Below are 19112 nucleotides of genomic sequence, written 5' to 3' on the forward strand. Positions count from 1 at the left end.
GAGAGAGGAGGGAGATCTCTCCCTGGCTGTCAGGGAGATTGGAGCAGACAGATGTTTAATGGAGTCCAGGATTACACATCTGCCAGGCTTCACATGTAATCACCAACTCCTTAGGTTTCCTCTTTCTTCTGCCCTTCTTCTGGGTCTGCTACAGGGTCAGGGGCTGGGGGAAGGGAGGAGGGAGATTTTTCAGATTTCCAGCTAAATTCCTTGAGCTGTCCTTAATACTCTGACCTAGTCCTAGCTGAAAACACAAGCTCCCAGTCTGACAGGACTCAGGGAGACAGGAGTAGGGGTTTTTGGGTTTTTTTTTGTTTAAAAACATGAGAGGGATGCATTAAACTCCACATATCCACCTTCTTTCTGCCAGAACAGCACAGCAGTTGTACTGAGCAGCCTGTGTTTGAGTCCACAGAGGAACAGCAGCACAATCAATAGTGCCAGGTGACCCCCAGGCCGTGTGCTGGGCAGCACTGTGCCCCAGGGGACACGTCTCCATGGCTTCCCACCCTCACCCTCTCCTCTGGATCGATAATCCCTGCCTTTCCTCACCCAGGCAGTGACTCTGCAAGTGCTTCTTGCATTTCTGGGCATTGCTCACTCCTTCCTCCACCCTTTTTTATTTTCTGTCTCCTGTGCAAGGCAGGGGGGAGCTGCCAGCAGAACCCCATGAACTAGAGGGAGCAATTAAAACTTTAAAACACGGTGCAGGAGGAAGGAGACCTGGCTAGACTGAGTGACCCATCCCATTCCTCATGTCCTGACAGCAGGCAAAGCCCTTCAGGTGTGTCCCCCACATGAATGCCTCAAGGCAAGGAATCCCAAAAATTAACTAAACCATCCTTTAGAGAACACAGCACCCTCAGCCCTCTCTGAGAATCCTCCAGCTCCTGTGCTGCTGCTTTGAGCAGGCTGTGGAGAAGTATCCTGGCATGGGGACGTGGCTTTTTGGCAGGCTGAGAGATGGATGCTGACATTAGTTCAAGCCAAATGCAGATCCACAGATGGCACTGGGAAAGCTGTGGTTCTACCCTCAAATATTGAACACGTAGAACAGGCTACAACTGGAGAGTTCAGGCACAAATATGCCACCACTGTGTCTGAACACGGGTCTTTTAGTGTGACAGGCAATAAATTGTGTTAATGTGGACGAAGTGCACCCAAATCCTGGCCCAGGGGTGATCCAGAGACTCAGCCCTGATGCTCTGCTCTGTCACAGGCATCACCAAGGATGTGTTCCTGTGCTCATCAGCTGCAAAATGTCACCAGCAGAGCTCTGCCCCAGAGTTACAGGAATTCCTGTCCTGCCAGCAGGCAGAGTTTAGACTCTATCCACAACTAAGATCCATGAATTCAAAGTGCTGCAGCAGCTGCAGATCCTCCCCCACAGCTGGACCCAGTGATTAATGCAGGGAAGTAATTTCTCTGGGATGGAGCAGGGATGGTTCTGGCATGGATCAGCAAAGCCAAGCACGAAGCAAAGGGATCCCAACCTGCATTTTGTGTGCAATCCTTCCCTCCAGTGAACAACTATCAAACTGCTCCCTGCTGGTCCTCCCCACACAGCTTGGGCTTGTCAAGGTTCCTCTAGATGGGATCAAGGAAGCTTTAACTCATGTCACTTAGAGGACAGGGTGGCTACAAATTATTCTCTGAAGGAGCATTTCCCTCTCTGATACACAGCAAAGCTCAGACTGGACAGCTGATGGTGACAAAGCAAAAGTTCCTCTGAATTTGGGAGTCAACAAATCTTTCCAGCTCTCATCAGGGCATGTACCCAGGTCAGGAGGACAGCTGGGCTTTCAATAGTTCAGTGGCAGGTGCTACAGGGAGCTCCAAAAGAGGTCCTGATCTTGGAAATATCTTCTGTACCTTCAGGGCACATGGAGTTACAGAGGTTTGCCCATAGCTGATGTCATTGAATCATGAATTCTTAGAATATCCTGGGTTGGAAGGATCATCAAGTCCAATTCCTGGTCTGCACAGGACCACCCCAAAAATCCCATTGTGTGTCTGAGAGTGCCAGGAGTCTGTGAGCAAGGCAGGGAATGATTCAAGGTCTCCCAAATCCTGGGCTGTCTCCCAGCCTTTCCTCCTTCCCAGTGCACTTTGCATAGTCCTGGTTTTAGGGCAAAGAGAGGCACTTCAATGCAGCATCAACTGGCTCATGAAAGCCTTTCCAAAGCATAAAAAGAGCTTAATAAATAAAAAGAGCTTAATTCAAGTGTGACAAGCCCAAGGCTGAGGGACAGTGAGAGCTGGAATTCCAGCTGCCCGTGTGTCTCATGGGATGGAGACAGCCCCAAGTGGAATTTCTTCCCTTGCCATGAACGATGCACTTGGGACACCTCCAAGCCCTTGGATCTGTTCCTCTCCTGCTCAGCTCAGCTTTCTCAGTTATTCCCATCCCTTCTGGAGCACACAACCAGCCCAGCAGGAGGTTAAGGGACTCCCTGCTCCCTGAATTATCCCAGCTTACTCCAAAACACCCACATGAAAGCAGCAAATGAGTTAAAATCAAGCTAAATTATGACCTTTTTTTTGTAATAATTTGCCTTTTGCTGATAAAGAATTATTTCAAAACACTCAGCAGCACAATGCACTGCAGTTTTGCCAGTGGGCCAAATCACTTTTATCGTTCTTGGCTGAGAAACACAGGCATTCTCAAGCAGTGTCTTTTCCATCCTTAGCTGAGCATCCATGTGGGATTTTCCATCCATTCAGGCATTTCTCAGAGGGCATCTGACCTTATTTAACAGGCCCTTAATTAGGTGAAAGCAAATGCGAGGGACAGCAGAGTTCAGCCTCTGATGTTGCTGAGGGTAATGAGGAATATTCCAGGGGCAGCAAAGAACAATCCAAGAGAACAAAAGTTGCCTTTGCTGCCAACTGGGATTACACTCATTGCTTGATAGGGATTGAGTGAACTCTAGGAACTGCTCTTCCCTATCAGTTTTGTGCAGGATTGCCCAAGAGCAGGGCAGCTGGCAAGGAAATGGGTGGTTTGGAGTTCCTGTACTTTGGGGGGTTTGGAGGGAGAGGAATGTGGCACATTTTTGCAAAGACAGTGAATCCAACCATGTTTTGGGTGTTCTAGAAGCTCTGATGGCCCTGATTTTACATAGGATGTCAGTCTGGTTTAGGAAAAGCCAATTATGGAATCATGGAATGGTTTGGGTTGGAAGGGACATGAAAGATCATCCAGTGCCAACCTTGCCATGGCAGGGGCATCTCCCAGTGTCCCAGGGTGCTCCAACCTGGCCTTGGACACTTCCAGGGATCCAGGAGCAGCCACAGATTCTCTGGGCACCCTGTGCCAGGGCCTCCCCACCCTCACAGCCAACAATTTCTTCCTAATTGCCTGATAATTAATCCAAGGAAGAGATGATGCTGCCAATACCCTTCCAGAAATTGAGCAGTGAAGTTCTGCAGAAGACCTGACCACCTCCCAAGAGTGGATGTGCACAGTGGTCAATCTTTCACAGCCCTTTCTAAACCAATACTCCAAGACAGCAGAATAACAGAAATCTGCAACAACAGCACCAAAATTTACAGTTTCTGGGTGTCTCTGCTGCTTTTAAATCCCCAGGTCAAAAAGTCACACCTATTAGATAATCTCAGCTTTCTGTTTTCAAACAAGATCTTTCTGCATTTTCTGATTCTGGCCCAATGATGAGAAACGTGGTCTGCACACAACCTGATGGCTCACAAACAAACAAATGCAAATTAAAAGGAAAAAAAAATAAAACTAAAACAAAATCTCCTGAGTTATTTTTAAAACTTGTGATCTTGAGCCAGTGTTTCTGGGGACAGCCTCAAACTGACAATCTCCTGGAAACAGCCACTCCAAAGCCAGGAGTTAATGCCACTTGATATCTTGTGTAAAGACCATATCTGAAGAAATTAAGCCATAATTAAGCAAACTTATTAATGATTGCTTTAACTAATTGATACAATAACAGAAGCAGCAGACAAGATTTTAATCAGTGATCATGAAACCAGAAGTAAACTGGCCAGACACCCCCTCCTCTCTGGCAGCTAATTTGCAAACAATAATTCTGCTGCTGATAGTGACTCAGAGGCAGAGGGGAGAAGAATAAATCTCAGGAGACAAATAGGTAGAAGCCTTCCCCATTTTAATGAGAAACAGACACAAAAAGGCCAAGAAGACTCTGTCAACATGATTTGCAGTACAGTTACTTAATTTTTACCAAATGTGCTTTCTGCCACGCTTTAGTTGAAGTACATATTTATTTGATATTTCGCTGGCAAAGTTTAAAAGAGCCTCCAAAATACCCATCTGCTTCTGCTACGCATGACCCTACCAGTCTCACCTCCGACACACTGTAATGGTTTTAGGGAATGATAACATTGCACACATGTGATTTATTCACAGATTGTGGGTGACTTTCTGCTAATTTACAGGGGGAAAGCACAGCCTTCCACTGGAGCGTGAAGCTGACCCACAGAACAAACCTGCCTGCACAGAGAGGGACAGCAAATCTCCTTCCCTGAGGCAAACACAGAATCACAGGATGGTTTTATAAGGGACAATAAAGACCATTCCCATGTCACCCCTGCCATGGGCAGGGACACCTTCCCCTATCCCAGCTTGCTCCAAGCCCTGTCCAACCTGGCCTTGGACACTTCAGGGATGGGTAGAATTGCTCATAAGTAACATAAGGTTGCTCAAAACCTGGTTGCAGAACAGTCTTCCCTAACCTGCAGTAAACCAAAAGTAAGAGGAAGCTCAGAACCTCGAGATTTAAATAATATGAACTTGACACCTCTTGCCCTTTATCTCCTGGATTTTGAGCCTAAATTTGAGGTTATTTCCTCCAGCTCTTCCCTTTGATCCCTCTGTATCAAAAGGAAGGGCTGAGATTCCTGTGCTGGAGTTGCTTCCATGTGTTGCATCAGCTTTGCAAAATTCTGGGAGAGATCCAAGAGTCCAACATGCTGACATAGAGTTATTTAGGGGGTGATGGAGGTGACCTTCCAAATGTTAGCCCACAGGTGGGACAGGGGAATGAGCATCCTGCACCTCCTGGTGTGCAGAGGTGGGCTCTGTGTGTGTCAACACTTGAGCAGCAAGGAAACGAGGAGATGTGGTCAGTCAGCAATGTGGAGACAGCTGGGAGGGCAGAGAGCAGAGAAACAGGGATGCCAGGAATGCAGGAGTGGTGGAAAAGCAAGTACAAGCCTGGAAATGAGAGGAAAGGGCTGCAAAGGATCAGAGAGAGAGGCAGGGAGAATGAGAAAGGGCTGAAAGGATTATCTGCATCCCTGCAAAGAGTTCCAGGGAGAAATTCAGAGATGATTAGGTGAGAGGGGGGACCCAAGGATGCACAGACACGTGTGATGAGGAGCAGGGAAGATGCAGAGAAGCTGCAGCAGAGACCCTCCTGTTCCTCCAGCATTTCCCATCTGCTCCTCATCCTCTGGGAGCAGCATGTGAGGCACTGGGCTCCTCTGCACACCAGAAACATGAAAAGGAGAAAGAAACAGTCCCAGCCTCCAAAGTACTGACATAAGAAATGTGCAGAGGAGATGCTCACAGGGCATGCAGTGACAGGACAGGGGGAGAATGGCTTCAGACACGGTGAGTAGGTTTAAACGGAATATTGGGAGGAGATTCTTGGCTGTGAGGGTGATGAACACTGGCACAGGCTGTCCAGAGAAGCTGTGGCTGCCCCATCCCTGCAAGGTCCAAGGTCAGACTGGAGGGGCTTGGAGCAAGCTGGGATAGTGGCTGTAGCTCCCTCAGAGGGTTTGTGAAGGCTGGAGTTAAAGGGATGATCTCCTGATGGATCCTGACAGACCCCATGTGTGCACCAACCCTTCCCTGCGCTGTCAGCAGGGACTAGAAACGAATTCACACCTAAAACACAGAGATGTCCACACCTCTGGGAGATGATGGGACCTTTGTCTGGGTTTCAGTGACACATCTCCTCTGCTCCTTTCAATCACTGTCCATATAAAATATGTATTTCTAGATAATGGTGAAAAGCTGTTGCATGCTGCTCCTCAGAGCATTGCACATCTGATTGACTTGCAAGCATTGCAAGTGCTGCTTGTCACCTCCCAGTGTCCAGAGGAGCTGCAAGGCAGGACTTGTTTCAGGCACAGACCACAAGGCTGAGCTGGGTTCCATCTCCCTTGGAGCCCAGGGAGTTCAGCTCCAGAGGAAAACCCCCCTGTGCAAACCAAGGACCCCCAAGTTCACTGGGGAAAACACTCCCATGCAGAAATCTACCTTAAAAAGGCCAGGGGATTATTTTGGCAGCATGAGAAAGATGTTCCTTGTATCCAGATTTACAGTGACAGCTCTTTTCAGGTGTTCCAAGTAAAAGAGTGCCTTGCTGGGATGTCCAGAGCTGTGGTAGGACTGGGACAAGCTGGAGAAATTTGCTTTATCACTGGGGCTTCCATTCTTGTGGGGGGCTGGTGAATGGTGGAGCCGAGTCCAAAACATAAGGTTTGGAGCACAAGTCCTGTGAGGAGTGGCTGAGAGAGCTGGAGCTGTTTAGCCTGGAGAAAAGGAGGATCAGTGGGGACCTCTTTGCTCTTCACAGCTCCCTGAAGAGAGGTTGCAGTGAAGTGAGGGTCTGTGTCTTCTCACAGGCAACCACTACAGGACAAAGGGAAATGGCCTCAAGCTGCACCAGGGGAGGCTCAGGTTGGATATTAGGAAAAATTTCATCAGTGGAAGAGTGGTTAAGCACTGGAAGAGGCTGCCCAGGGCAGTGGTGGGGTCACCATCCCTGGAAATGTTCTGAACACAAGCAGAAGTGGCACTTCATGATATGGTTTAGTGAGCACAGGAGTATTTGGTCAAAGGTCAGACTTGATGACCTTAGAGGCCTTTTCCAACCTTAATGATGTTATGATTCTATGAAAATAGCTTTTAATAACTACACAGGTAAAAACAGAACCACTCTTCTCTCTGGGGCACAGGCAGGGCTGAGCCCAGCAGGCAGAAGAAGGAGAAACCTCCTCCTTCCCCAGGGATGGCACAAGCCCTGGTGCCTGTCAATCTTTAAAAAGGTCAGGTTAAGTCATCAGCCCCCTGCTCTCCATCTCTACAGATCTCCCAATAACCACAGTGGGCAGAAAATACCTCTGAAAAGTCACATCTTCACCCTTTTACAAAAGATCTGTACATGGCTTGTAGAGTGGGTGGGGTGTTTGCTCCCCAAGGGCAGCCTGCTCATAATCCTGCCTCCAGCAAAGGCAAAACCCTGCACCCACTCACCGAGGTTCTACAAATATTAATTTATTCAAGCATTAAAGTGTTTCTATCATGAGCACACAGGTAGTGACTGCACTGCTGAGATGGCAGCTCTGTCACTCACATCACCCTCCTCAGATAAAATCAGATTTGGGCAAAGGCTGATGTAGTGCTGAGTGTTCCACAGTCTCACATCAGATTTTAATTAACAATAGGCCCTGCCTTTTTCACCAGCCACTCTCACAGAGGCACCCATGGGGGTCAGAGAAGGGTGGGAGGAGATGATTGATAAATCACAGGGGGCTCAGAGCTCCCTGCAGGGCTTGGGGTCCTAAAAACAGCCTTGAACAGCCAAGCACAGAATGAATCTGTTCATGCTGTCATGGTCAGGGAAGTGCAGGTAGCCAATGGACCAGCAAGAAGAAGTTTTTGGAACTCTCCGGAGGAAAACTAATTGTTCCTTTTGTTCCAGATTTCATGTTTGAAGGATGTGAACATTTCTGTCCCACTGCCCTTTCCCCGAGAGGTCTGGCACAGCCCCTGGGAGTGTCTGTAAATCTGAAGGGCTGTGCAAAGGCAGCAGTGGTGTGTGAGGTGACCTCAGACACGGAGCAAACCTGAAAACAATGGGCTGGCTATTGGTGCATTCATTGCTCTGCCCCAGGGCTTTGGCCCTCAAGGAGCCCCATTCCATGCAGAAGGAGAAGGAAAGGAGCCAGACAGTAAAAGGATGAGGAAAAGGAATGGAGTCATGCTCAAAGTCTTGCAGGAGCTCGGGCATCACCTGCCTCCAGCTTCTCACCCCATCCCAAAAAGTGACTGGAGCTGTTTTCACTTCAGGACTGGAAGTGAAATCCCAGCCTTGCCCAGCATGGAGCAGATGAGAAGGAATCCCAGCTCTGTCATCCTGCCCTTTCTCCTGAGTTATTGTATCTCTCAGCCTCTTTAATCAGGAGGAATTTACAGAGTTGCTCCCCTCCCCACACCAAATTTTAGGTATAAATATGCACAGTAGAGGGAAATGGTAGGAGACATCCCAAACCACTTTATTTTAAGTGGTGCAGGCAGAAGAAATAACACTCGTAGATTAAAAACTACAACCAGTAATGCTTGTTTAATAAAGCATTGAAGATGTATGGGTGAACATGTCCCACTCAGACTGGTGGCCTCCATTGAAGGGGCACTGGAGGGCAACTGCCATCACCCTACCACAATCCCTCATTGCTCCCAGCCTTTTTGTGGATCTAAAACTCCTCAAGAGCATCTATGAATCAACCAGGTATGACAGCTCAAGTAATCCTTGCACACCCACAGGATTAATTATAAACTATGGATTTTTCATGTAAAAGTAGTTCTTCCTCCTACCCCCACCCCAAGCAGAAAACTTCCCAGGGCCAAGAATTCCACTGCAATCAGCCAGGATTGGTCCAAGCTGGTCCTTCCCTGGAATCTGGCTGCCAGCATTTTCCATCATAATGCTGATAACACAACAGGAACACCACACTAAGCATGGCCTGCACCCTGGCAGGCAGCATCCTGCACTCTTGCTCACTGTGTCCCAAAGAGGCTTCAGCCTCTCCAAAAACTCCAGTTGGTGCCAAATCATTCAGTGCTGCACCATCCTGTGGAAGAAAAATGCAGGAGCAGCTCCTTGTCCAGCAGCCAGCAGGACAAAACAACTCTGGGGGTGGCTCCTGCCCCCTGAGTTCTGTGCCTCTGGCCCCTCAATATTGCAAAAAGTAATAATAATAATAAATTAGTAATGAAAGAATAATGAATAATAAAACATGCCATGAGAGTTTATGAGCATAAAAATCCTGATGTTGCCAACGGAGCACACCCTTGTAGGAACTGTGGTCACTGCCAGAATTCATGAGCAGCCCTGATGCCCACAGCATGATGGAGCTAAAAAAACAAAAGCACCACAGGCTGCTGGAGTTCCTTACCTGCTTCTCAGACATGATGTAGAGGTGCTCATGATCCATGGAGAAGGCCATGTCCCGGAGGATGGGGCCAGTGTCCACCACCTGCACGATCTCATACTCCAGAGTGTTCTTGGTGGTGCCATCCACACGGATCTGTGCAGCAAAAACAGGGGGAGAACATGAGGATTTTTTTCCTCCTTCCACTGGAAACAAATAATTACACAACCACAGAATGATTTGTGTTGAAATGAACCTTAAAGATCATCTCATTCCAAATCTCCTGCCATGGGCAGGGACACCTTCCACTATCCCAAGTTGCTCCAAGCCCTGTCCAACCTGGCCTTGGACACTTCCAGGGACAGCCACAGCTTCTCTGGGAACCTTCTCTCTCACCACCCTCACAGTAATAAATGCATTTATTTCTAATAGATATACAAAATAATCGTTGGACAAACATTTTGTGGCCCAGGCCATTCAGACAACAACCACTGCCAACAAAGTGAACTTTTCCCAGCCTCCTCACCAAAAGGATAAAGCAGATTTCATCACTTCTGCTGGTCCCATCGACACAAGAGCACTGTAAGAACAATGCAGAGCCTGCTGGCTTTTATCTAGCATTGTCACTGTGCTCCTGTCACCACCTGGACAAATCTACCACGCTCAAAATGATGGCAATGAGGGAAGGATCTGTGGTGGTGATGAGCAGAAATAAAAATCCACACAAATCTGCAGGAGTGACTCACTGGAATGCTACTCAGATAATATTATTGCTCTTATTGCTAACGTTCCACGAGGCAATTTATTACTGCAGTGTTCAGTGCAACACAGACTATTGCTCTTGCTGATTGTATATATCAGGTATTGAAATCAGTCTTGCACCAATGTGGCACCTTATGATTGCAGACACATCTCATAACAGAGTGTCACTTAGGGACATCAATAACTGGGATTATGAGGAGGAACCAGACACACAGCTCCAGTCTATCCCTGACAATGATCCAGTGATACAGAAGAAAACTCAGAAAACAACTGACTTTTCTTTGCCTGCTTGAAAACAATTTCTAGAGTTTGGGCTCAAAATCAGCTGGAGAAGGTTTGCAGTCCATTTCAATATAGAACAAGTCATGATAAAATAGCTACTCTCAGGAGTTTTCCTGGATCTTGTGAGGCTCTGTACAGCAGCAAACCCTACAGTCATGTTTCAGAGGTGCATCCACATTCCTTATCTCCCTCTGTTTCCCATGTGTTGCCTTTCACTTTCTGAAAATGTTCTGTCCTGCAGCAACACAAACACCACAGTACCTTTCCCTAAAAGAAACAAAGTTGTAGGAGATCTTCACCATGCCCCACATTATAATCTCCATTCCTTCCTGACCAAGGATTCCCAGTCTGCAGTTGGATAGCTGAGCAAAAAGCACCCTTCCCATCCAAAGGAAATAACAAGCTGTGGAGAACTTATGGTGTCAAGACCTGTTCCCACTGTTCCCTGGCACAGTCCTGGAGCTTGTTCCTTCTGTATCAACCTCTCAGCCAAGAATCTGAGCCTGAATCATCTTCTGAATTGGAAAGTCAAAGAGAAGGGAAAGGCAGGAATGATAAAGGGTCTGGGAAGTCTGTATGAGTAAAGGACAGCAATGATATACAGATTGTTATCTTTGTCCTTCCTTGATGTACTCACCTGCTGTGGGACAACAAAGGAATATGATTTCCCCAGGAAAGATAAGGAAAATGAAGCAGAAAGGAGCTAGAGGGGCTCTCTGTGCCAGCAAAGGGTGTGGAGGGTGCTCAGGGATGCTCAGATCCTATGTGTTATCCATCAGACTCCACAGAAGTGGGAGCACGTGCAGGCCCTGGCTGCTGGGCTGCTCCAATGACACAGGAGGATTTGCAGTTAATTTGTCATCTTGATGGAGCTGCTGATGACAGCAGCACACGTCCAACATCAGCACACAGAGAGGTCAGGGCCTGAAGCCCAGCACTGAGCATCCCTGACACACACAGAATTCAGGGTCTGAAACCCAGCACTGAGCATCCCTGACACACACAGAATTCAGGGTCTGAAACCCAGCACTGAGCATCCCTGACACACACAGAATTCAGGGTCTGAAACCCAGCACTGAGCATCCCTGACACACACAGAATTCAGGGTCTGAAACCCAGCACTGAGCATCCCTGACACACACAGAATTCAGGGTCTGAAACCCAGTACTGAGCATCCCTGACACACACAGAATTCAGGGTCTGAAACCCAGCACTGAGCATCCCTGACACACACAGGATTCAGGGTCCAAAGCCCAGCACTGAACATCCCTGACACACAAAGAATTCAGGGTCTGAAACTCAGTACTGAACATCCCTGACACACACAGAATTCAGGGTCCAAAGCACTGAGCATCCCTGACACACAAAGAATTCAGGGTCCAAAGCACTGAACATCCCTGACACACAAAGAATTCAGGGTCTGAAACCCAGCACTGAGCATCCCTGACACACACAGAATTTGGGATCTGAAGCCCAGCACGGAGCATCCCTGACTCCCACCAGCTCTGACTGCCTGGGAGAAAGGGGCTCACTCATGTCCATGGTCCCTCACAGGGAGATTCAGCTCCTCTGACTCTTTCTTCTTGAAAGTGTAAATCACCCATGAGGTCAAGGACAAAGATGCCAACAGGATTGGGCTGAGTCCTTCCCCTTAGGATCTTAGGGGACAGAAAGGGGGCAGGAAGGGCTGCAGGACAGCACAGGAGGCTCTGCCCTGAGCACATCAAATGCCCCACAGCAGGAGCCTTTCCTCTTTCCCACTGAGGCTTCCCAGCTCCAAGTTCTCCCTGTCAGGGAGCACTCAGGGAGTTTTGTCTGCTGTCTCCACTCTGCCTCCCCCCAGTCCCTCGTGGATTCTCATTCCCATCAGAGCATCCTCACTCTCTCTGCTGACCCTTGTGCTAAACAAACCTCACAACTTCGCTGCTTTGACCTTGATTTTCCAGCACCACCAGGGTCAGATCTGCAGGCCACCAGATATGTAAGCAGCCAATTATCACCCCAGGGCTCAGTCACTGTCCCCAGCTTTTGCCAGGCCCCATTAGAGGGGAAGGAGCTGGGAGATGGAAGAGGCAGGCTGGAGGAACAGCCGGCTGGAGTTAACAAACCATGGAGACAGGAGGCACAGCCCCCAGGGATCTCCCCCTGTGCATTTGGTGCAGGTAAAAGATTGCAGAGGCTTCACACCAGGAATACAGAGCTACTCGGAAGTGATTTAACAGCTATTGCTGGCCTAATAGCCTGAAAAGTCATTATTTTGCAGAGGGGGAGGGAGGGAAGGAGGGACAGGGCAAACACACACACGTGTGCTCACACAGCAGCTCTAAGCACAGAAACCCCTCTCTCCAGTTAAATCTAGTAGTTCATAAAAAGGGAAATTCAGAAAAAGGCCAGAAAATCTGGCAGACACCAACCCACACTGCACGGGGCTCACACAAGCTGTGCAGAGGTGATTATTGGAAACTACAGCCAGAAGTCTAGTCCCTAACTCCAACCATCCCTTTACCTGTCTCAAACCCTGTCTTTCTTATGCTGGACCCCAGCACAGAGTCCTGAGGATCTCCACCTTCCCTGCACATTATTCCCAGTCCTGAGCATCAGACAACACAACTGCAAGTTCTCTTGGAGATTTATTCCTGGCTCCAAGGCTCCCTCTAGAACCAGGTCACTTGGGTTGGTGAAAAAATTCAAAGAGTCTGTGAAGGAAAAATGGGAAGATTCTCATCAAAGCCTGCAGGTGATCAGGGACACAGATACAATCTCTGCTTGGAAAGCTCCCCAAGTTTCCAGCTGCAGGGAATTTGGAGAATGTACCACCCATGCCCTCTGTTCCTGCTCTCCTCTGCTGGCATCAGCCACAAGCCTCACCTGGAGCTGGGGTGCTGGCATGGATGGAGATTTCTCCTGACTGAATGATGGGCATTCCTATATTCAAGATGTTTTTTTGTGGGATGAGAACCTGACTAACAGTCCAGTTGGGATCACTTTTGGGAGCTGCCTGTGAACCTCTTCAAGGCAAGAGGAAAGGTGTTGGAACCCTGAAACCTGGGAGTTTTGAACTTTCTGTGCTTTCTGACACTGATCCCCAGGGGAACACTACTTTTGACCTGAGGCCTTGGAGAAGGCTTCCAAATTTGAGTGATGGAGCTGGAATCACTGTTGTGGAGTTAAATAAAAGTGTGTAATATCACATGGTGAAAGGTTTGGAATTTGGGGATTTAGAATATAGTAATAGGTATGGGACAATATGGACATTCTGGGGCATTGGCTGTTCTTCCTTCTTGCTCCTTCTTCTTGGTTTTAGGTAGTAATTTTTGGTTGGACAGTTAGTGCTGCACTGCAGGTCACAGGTGTTTGGTCATTGGGTCAAAAGTATAAATAATATAGATGTTAGTTTTTAATTGGATAGTTAGGCCTTAAAAGACCTTGTAATGAGCGAGATACAGCTCCTTTTTGTCATTTTTAGCTTGTTAGCTAGAAGTGCTGTAGCACTCACTGTACTACAGATAAGAATTTAAAAAAACCAACCGAGTTTAAACATGAAAATTCTGTCCCTTGTGCTTCAATCCCAACTCTGACTGGAGGCAGAGGAAAGAAAAAAGAAGCTAGTCACTAATAGGAGGGGAACAACGAGTGACAGAGGGGGCTCCAGGACCACATGAGAGCCCCAAAACGCTCAGTCCACCACAACCCATCACCTCCACAACAGGATCATCGACCTGCTCTCACTTCCTGAATGTCTGTCCTGGACATGCACACCCCTGAGACCCCCAGATGCTCAGCTCAGCCCCCTTGTCCTTCTTTAACCCAACACATGTGGGAGCTCCCAGGGCCCAGCACTCTCAGGCTGCACATTAATCCTTCTTCTTCCTGGAAGGCTTCACTCTCTGGGCTTGGCTCTGCAGAGCTGGCTGCTATTAAAACATCAGCATGATGCTTCCTGAAGGTCAACTACCAAGGGACCCATTCTGGCAGCTGTTTGTTTGTTTGTCTGAGCATTATCTAGGGCTGGCTGTTTATTTACATCCATTGAAGTATCAGACAATAAATATCCTCTCCCAGTAGCAAACAGATGCTTGCACTCGAATGTTCTGGCTAGAGCTGACTTCAAAACGATCTCCTTAATGAGCAAATAACACTATTAATCTTTAAAGACACAGGCTCTGGCCTTCTCTGGGCTCCCACCCTGGCCATGGCTAGACCCACAGGCATCCTGGCAAGCAGCCCAGGGGGCTGGTAGATGAAAGAAGGTAAAGGATACCTTCCATCACTCAGCTGGTGCTTTTCAGTGTTATCTGGGCCTCCCCAGCTACTGAGGGATCCACGGGAGGCTGATGCTCCAGGACAGTTTCCCCATCAAGTTGGTGGCAGATGCCTCAATCACACTTCTAAGAGGGACATAGAGGTTGGTATCACATAGTTATCAAAGAGAGGGACACAATAACCCTCTCCAAATCAAGGGGATGGACTCAAAATTGTCAAGGAAAGAGCAGTGGGATTGGAGGACAAAAGGAATTAGTGGTAGCAAGCACTTGGTGCCTTTGCTGGAAAATAAAGCATGATTATGGCAAAAAAGAAAATATCTTTAAACTCAGCAGAGCAACAGAAACACCTGCTTTCCAGAGAGAGCCACATACCTCTATTAGCACCTCCATTCTTTCCTATAAAGTGACATTTCCTACTAAAATCTATCCACATCCACTTCAGGAGCTTTACTCCAGGCCCATCAAAGCCTGACCCCATAGACTGAATCAGTGTTTGGAGCATGTTAACATCATCCAGTTTTGGTTTATTCAAGAAAAAGGCTCTGGCACAGATTGCTCAGAGAGGTTTTTTATGCCCCATCCTTGGAAGTTTTCAAGGCCAGGATGGGGCTTGGAGCCTGATGTAGTGCAAAGTGTCCTTTCAAAATTATCTTCAGACTCCCTTCAGAAACACACTCCTAACCCAACCTCCTGCTACAACCTCACTTCTATTTTATTTTTCCAAGCAACTTGGACTGGTCTCTGTCAGCAAAATTAAAAAAAAAAAGGATCATTTCCACTGTGCCAACTGGGCTCAGCTGTTTCCTACTCCTCTAAAACCATCACCTCCTGCCCAAGAGCATCATTGCTGGCCCACCAGAGTTAAAATAAAGTCCCCTTCAATTAATATCTCTGTATAAAGCAGTTGAAAACCATCCAGGGCTGCTGTGGTGGGGAGCAGGATCACGCTGACCGGCCAGGCGGGCAGCAGGAGCAGACGCTGGGTGGATGAGAGTCATTACAAATAATTAAATGAATAACTAAGCAGAAGAAGAGCTTGGTGAGCCATGGCACTCTCAGCCAAGCCATCCCTGCCCACCACTCTGCTTTTGTGCAGCGTCAGCAGCCCCTGGGCTGATGGAGTTCCAGGGAATTCATCATCTCCTGCCCCAGCGCTTCCAGCAGTGCTCGCTCAAGTCAGGCTGGTGGCTTATTTTGGCCATGAAATTGCCCCAGTTCCCAGGGGAGGGGATTAAATGGCTGCCAGGAAGATTGCAAGGGTGGATTTCAAAGGGAAAATCCTTCAGGTCACGGAATCAGGCCCTGCTACCTCTGCCTGGGTACTGCCTTTGATAGTAGGGAAAGTGTTTTGGACAGGGAAAGAAAGAGCTGGGGGGATCAGCTTTGTCCTCCCCATCCTTCCTTTGCTGTCCCTGCCTCTCCTTCTTGCAGGGCATCTCACTGAAATCACCATCATCATTCCTCACGGTTGGATTAAGGATCTGCAAGCACCATTTGCAGGAGATCCAAGCAGCCCTGGAGCCCAGCACATCAATCCAGGCTGCTCTGAGAAGGGCCCAGCCAGAGCCTTACGACTGCACAGGGGCCACTAATGCTTCATTGCTTTTCCAATAGCAGTTCCTCCCTGTTTTATGAACCTAAAGCTCCCCAGAGGATGCCAGGACTGCTGGCTGCTGTCACTGGCATGGAGAGGGAGAAAGGACACAGCAGGCAGTGTATGATCTCATGTCAGGCCCTTCTGAGGATCACTTATTCCTGCTTTTCCATTGATTTGGGTTGCACGATGGAGCTCTATTGATCTCAGCAAAAACAGGGAAGGGGCCGGTGACACTCCATGTTCTGCCCATTCCCCTCCCTTTTCCAGTAAAATAATCAGTTGTAATTTGCCTAAAGCCTATTAACAGGAGATCAATTCCTAATAAAACATGGCATTTCAATAGCCCTGTCTATCCAGGAATTCTAAAGGCCTTTAGAAATGCTAATTGAAAAAGCAAAGGATAAGGTACCCTGAACTCCTGTCTGAGCCAGCAGCCAGCAGCTCTCTCTCTTCTCCTGTACACATGTTTTAACGTGCTGCTTGCCTGGACAATGCCAGCCCATCCAAACACAGATCTCAGAGCAACTCAGCCTTGTGGAGAGTGGGAGCCTGGAAAACCAGGTGTTTACAGTGTTCTTGGAAAGTGTCCTGACAGGAGCCACTCTGAGCAGAGGTGAGAGCTGATCCGGACAGGAGAGCCATGGAATCATGTAATGGTTTGGGTGGGAAGGCACCTTAAAGACAATCCATGGCAGGGATGGCATGGGCAGGGAAAACTTTCACTATCCCAGGTTGTTCCAAGCATCATCCAAGCTGGCCTTGGACATTTCCAGGGATCCAGGGGCAGCCACAGCTTCTCTGGGCATCCTGTGCCAGTGCCTCACCACCCTCACAGGGAATAATTTATTTCTAATATCTAATCTAAATCTCTCTTCTTTTCGTTTAAAAGGGTTCTTCTTTGTCCTATCTCTATCACCCATATAAAAGTCACTCTCCCAAAATGTAGGTGCACCTGAGTGCACACCACAAAACAGAAGGGACAGCAAAGCAGGTTGGCCTTGCAATCCCATCAGGTTCCTGGTTTATATTTCTTTTGTGCAGGAGGTCTCATGTGACAGAATCACAGAATCATTAAGCTCGGAAAAGACCTTCAAGATCATCAAATCCAATTTCACCAAACAAATCTTGTTGTCAGCAAACGAGGCTTATTTGTACACCTAGAGCACAGCAGCAGCCAGGGAGAATGGTTCTTCAGCCACACAATTCCCAGGGCCTTTCCTCCCAGCAGCAATGCAGGGTTTTGAAGAAAACAGCTTTCCTGGAATAACTGCTGGCTAATCCTGATCATCTGCAGGCACTGCAGGGTAATCCCCACCCCACACACCCTTGGCCAGGGGCTGGCAGGGGGCACTGGGGTTTCGCTGGGCAGGGCCACAGGGTTTAATCCTGCACAGGAGTCACCCACTGACCTCTGTGTAATCCTGGAAAATTGGGCCAAACACAGCTGTCCTGGATGCTGGATGGGAGAACACCCCTGAAGAGCCAGCACAGCACTGAGGGGCAGAGCAGGGCTCCTGCTTCAGGAGGTCCAAAAGAAACATGGGACAAGGTGTTGGTGGGCATCTGCTTTGTTTTCTGGAGACAGAGCTCCTGTGTGTTCTGGTTTCATGGTGGGTCACTGTCTCACACAGATCCAGCACAGTGGGATCCACTGGAATCATGGAATCATAGAGTGGTTTGGGTTGGAAGGGATCTTAAAGCTCATCTCATTCCAACCTTTCATAGGCAGGGACAACTTCCACTATCCCAGGGTGCTCCAGGCCCCATCCAACCTGGCCTTCGGCTCTTCCAGGGATCCAGGAGCAACCACAGCTTCTCTGGGCACCCTATGCCAGGGCCTCCCCACCCTCACAGGAAAGAGTAATATCCAATATTAATATCCAATATTAATTAATATCCAATCTAAATCTACCCTTGGTCAGCTAAAAGCCACCTGCTTTGGGCCAGAGAGTCATTCAAGCCCCAAGAAAAATTCCTAGCTGACAGAGATCCCCTTTTTTTCCCAGTCCACAGCACAGGACTGCTGTCCTATCCCACTGTGGATCTCCACTAACACTTATAATAAGATATACTCCTATCTGCAATGAAATTATTAATTAAATTGGACAAAGAGAAAGACCAAACTTCTGTCCAAGCCCTTCATTCTGGGCTTGGACATCACCTAACACAGTGAGATTCTGACTGCTGCTCCCAGCACCATAAAAATTAATAATTACAGCTTGAAGTGCGTCCAGTCAGGCTGTACCTGAACCTCAGGGCTCATCCCAAAGTGAAAGAGCTGGGAAAGGGAAGGACAAGGCCAGGTCCCTCTCCCTGAGCAGGGAGGGCTGTCAGGTCCGTGCAGCTCTCACATGCAGGAGCCCATTGACAGATGACATCATTTTTGAGAGCATGGTTTACACACGCTCCCCCGGCGCTCCCTGATTGATAAATTAGACACTCATGAGCCATGTGCTAATCAATGCAAATCATTAGTTTGTAACAACACAAGGCAAGCTCGGCACAGCTCATTTTTCAAGGTAATGGCCTGCCAAGCATCCGTGTTCAGCTCCAGCCCTGCCAGGCAATCCATTAAAGGGCTGCTGGCACTCACCTATGGCTGAGCCCTTTGCAGTCCAGTCCCACCAAGGACTGGGCTCTGCTGCTCAGAGCAGGAGCTCCAAACCTGCTGTTCCCTCTCCTTCTTCTCCACAGCTCCTGCCTCTGCTGCCACCCTAGACCCTGATATTTGGAGTGCACTTGCTCCCACAGACTTTGGGCATTTGTTCTCCACTTACCCCAACCCTGCAACCTAAAGTTAAAGCTATTTAAGCCTGAAAAGTCATGCTCTATCAATGGAAAATGAAGGTGGGTACTCAAGGTGTTGACCTGCAGGTGTGTCCTAGGAAACTCCAGCAGTGGCATCTCTAAAGGACAATGACTGCATCAAGTTGTGCTTGGCCAAATAAAGAAGTCATTTGAATGCTCCAGCCACCAGATTTAACATCCAAATTTCTGGCTTCAGGCTCTTACAGGTTTCTGTCCAGCTGAGTGAGTGCTTTGGGGGAATGAAA

The 19112-nt window shown here is 48.2% G+C and overlaps 1 protein-coding gene across 4 annotated transcripts in view; it reads right to left on the reverse strand.

The window, feature by feature from the left end:
* PLXNA4 (plexin A4) overlaps positions 1 to 19112 on the reverse strand; it is a 429648-nt gene that overhangs the window by 208148 nt on the left and 202388 nt on the right. For all 4 annotated transcript variants that reach the window (XM_088165989.1, XM_088165988.1, XM_014882536.2 and 1 more), the window contains exon 4: positions 9178 to 9309. In XM_088165989.1, coding sequence (XP_088022115.1) covers positions 9178 to 9309 — 132 coding nt within the window. The remainder of the gene's footprint in view (positions 1 to 9177; positions 9310 to 19112) is intronic.

The sequence above is a fragment of the Sturnus vulgaris genome, chromosome 5 (genome assembly GCF_052056855.1).
Source record: "Sturnus vulgaris isolate bStuVul1 chromosome 5, bStuVul1.hap1, whole genome shotgun sequence".
Lineage (NCBI taxonomy): Eukaryota > Metazoa > Chordata > Aves > Passeriformes > Sturnidae > Sturnus > Sturnus vulgaris.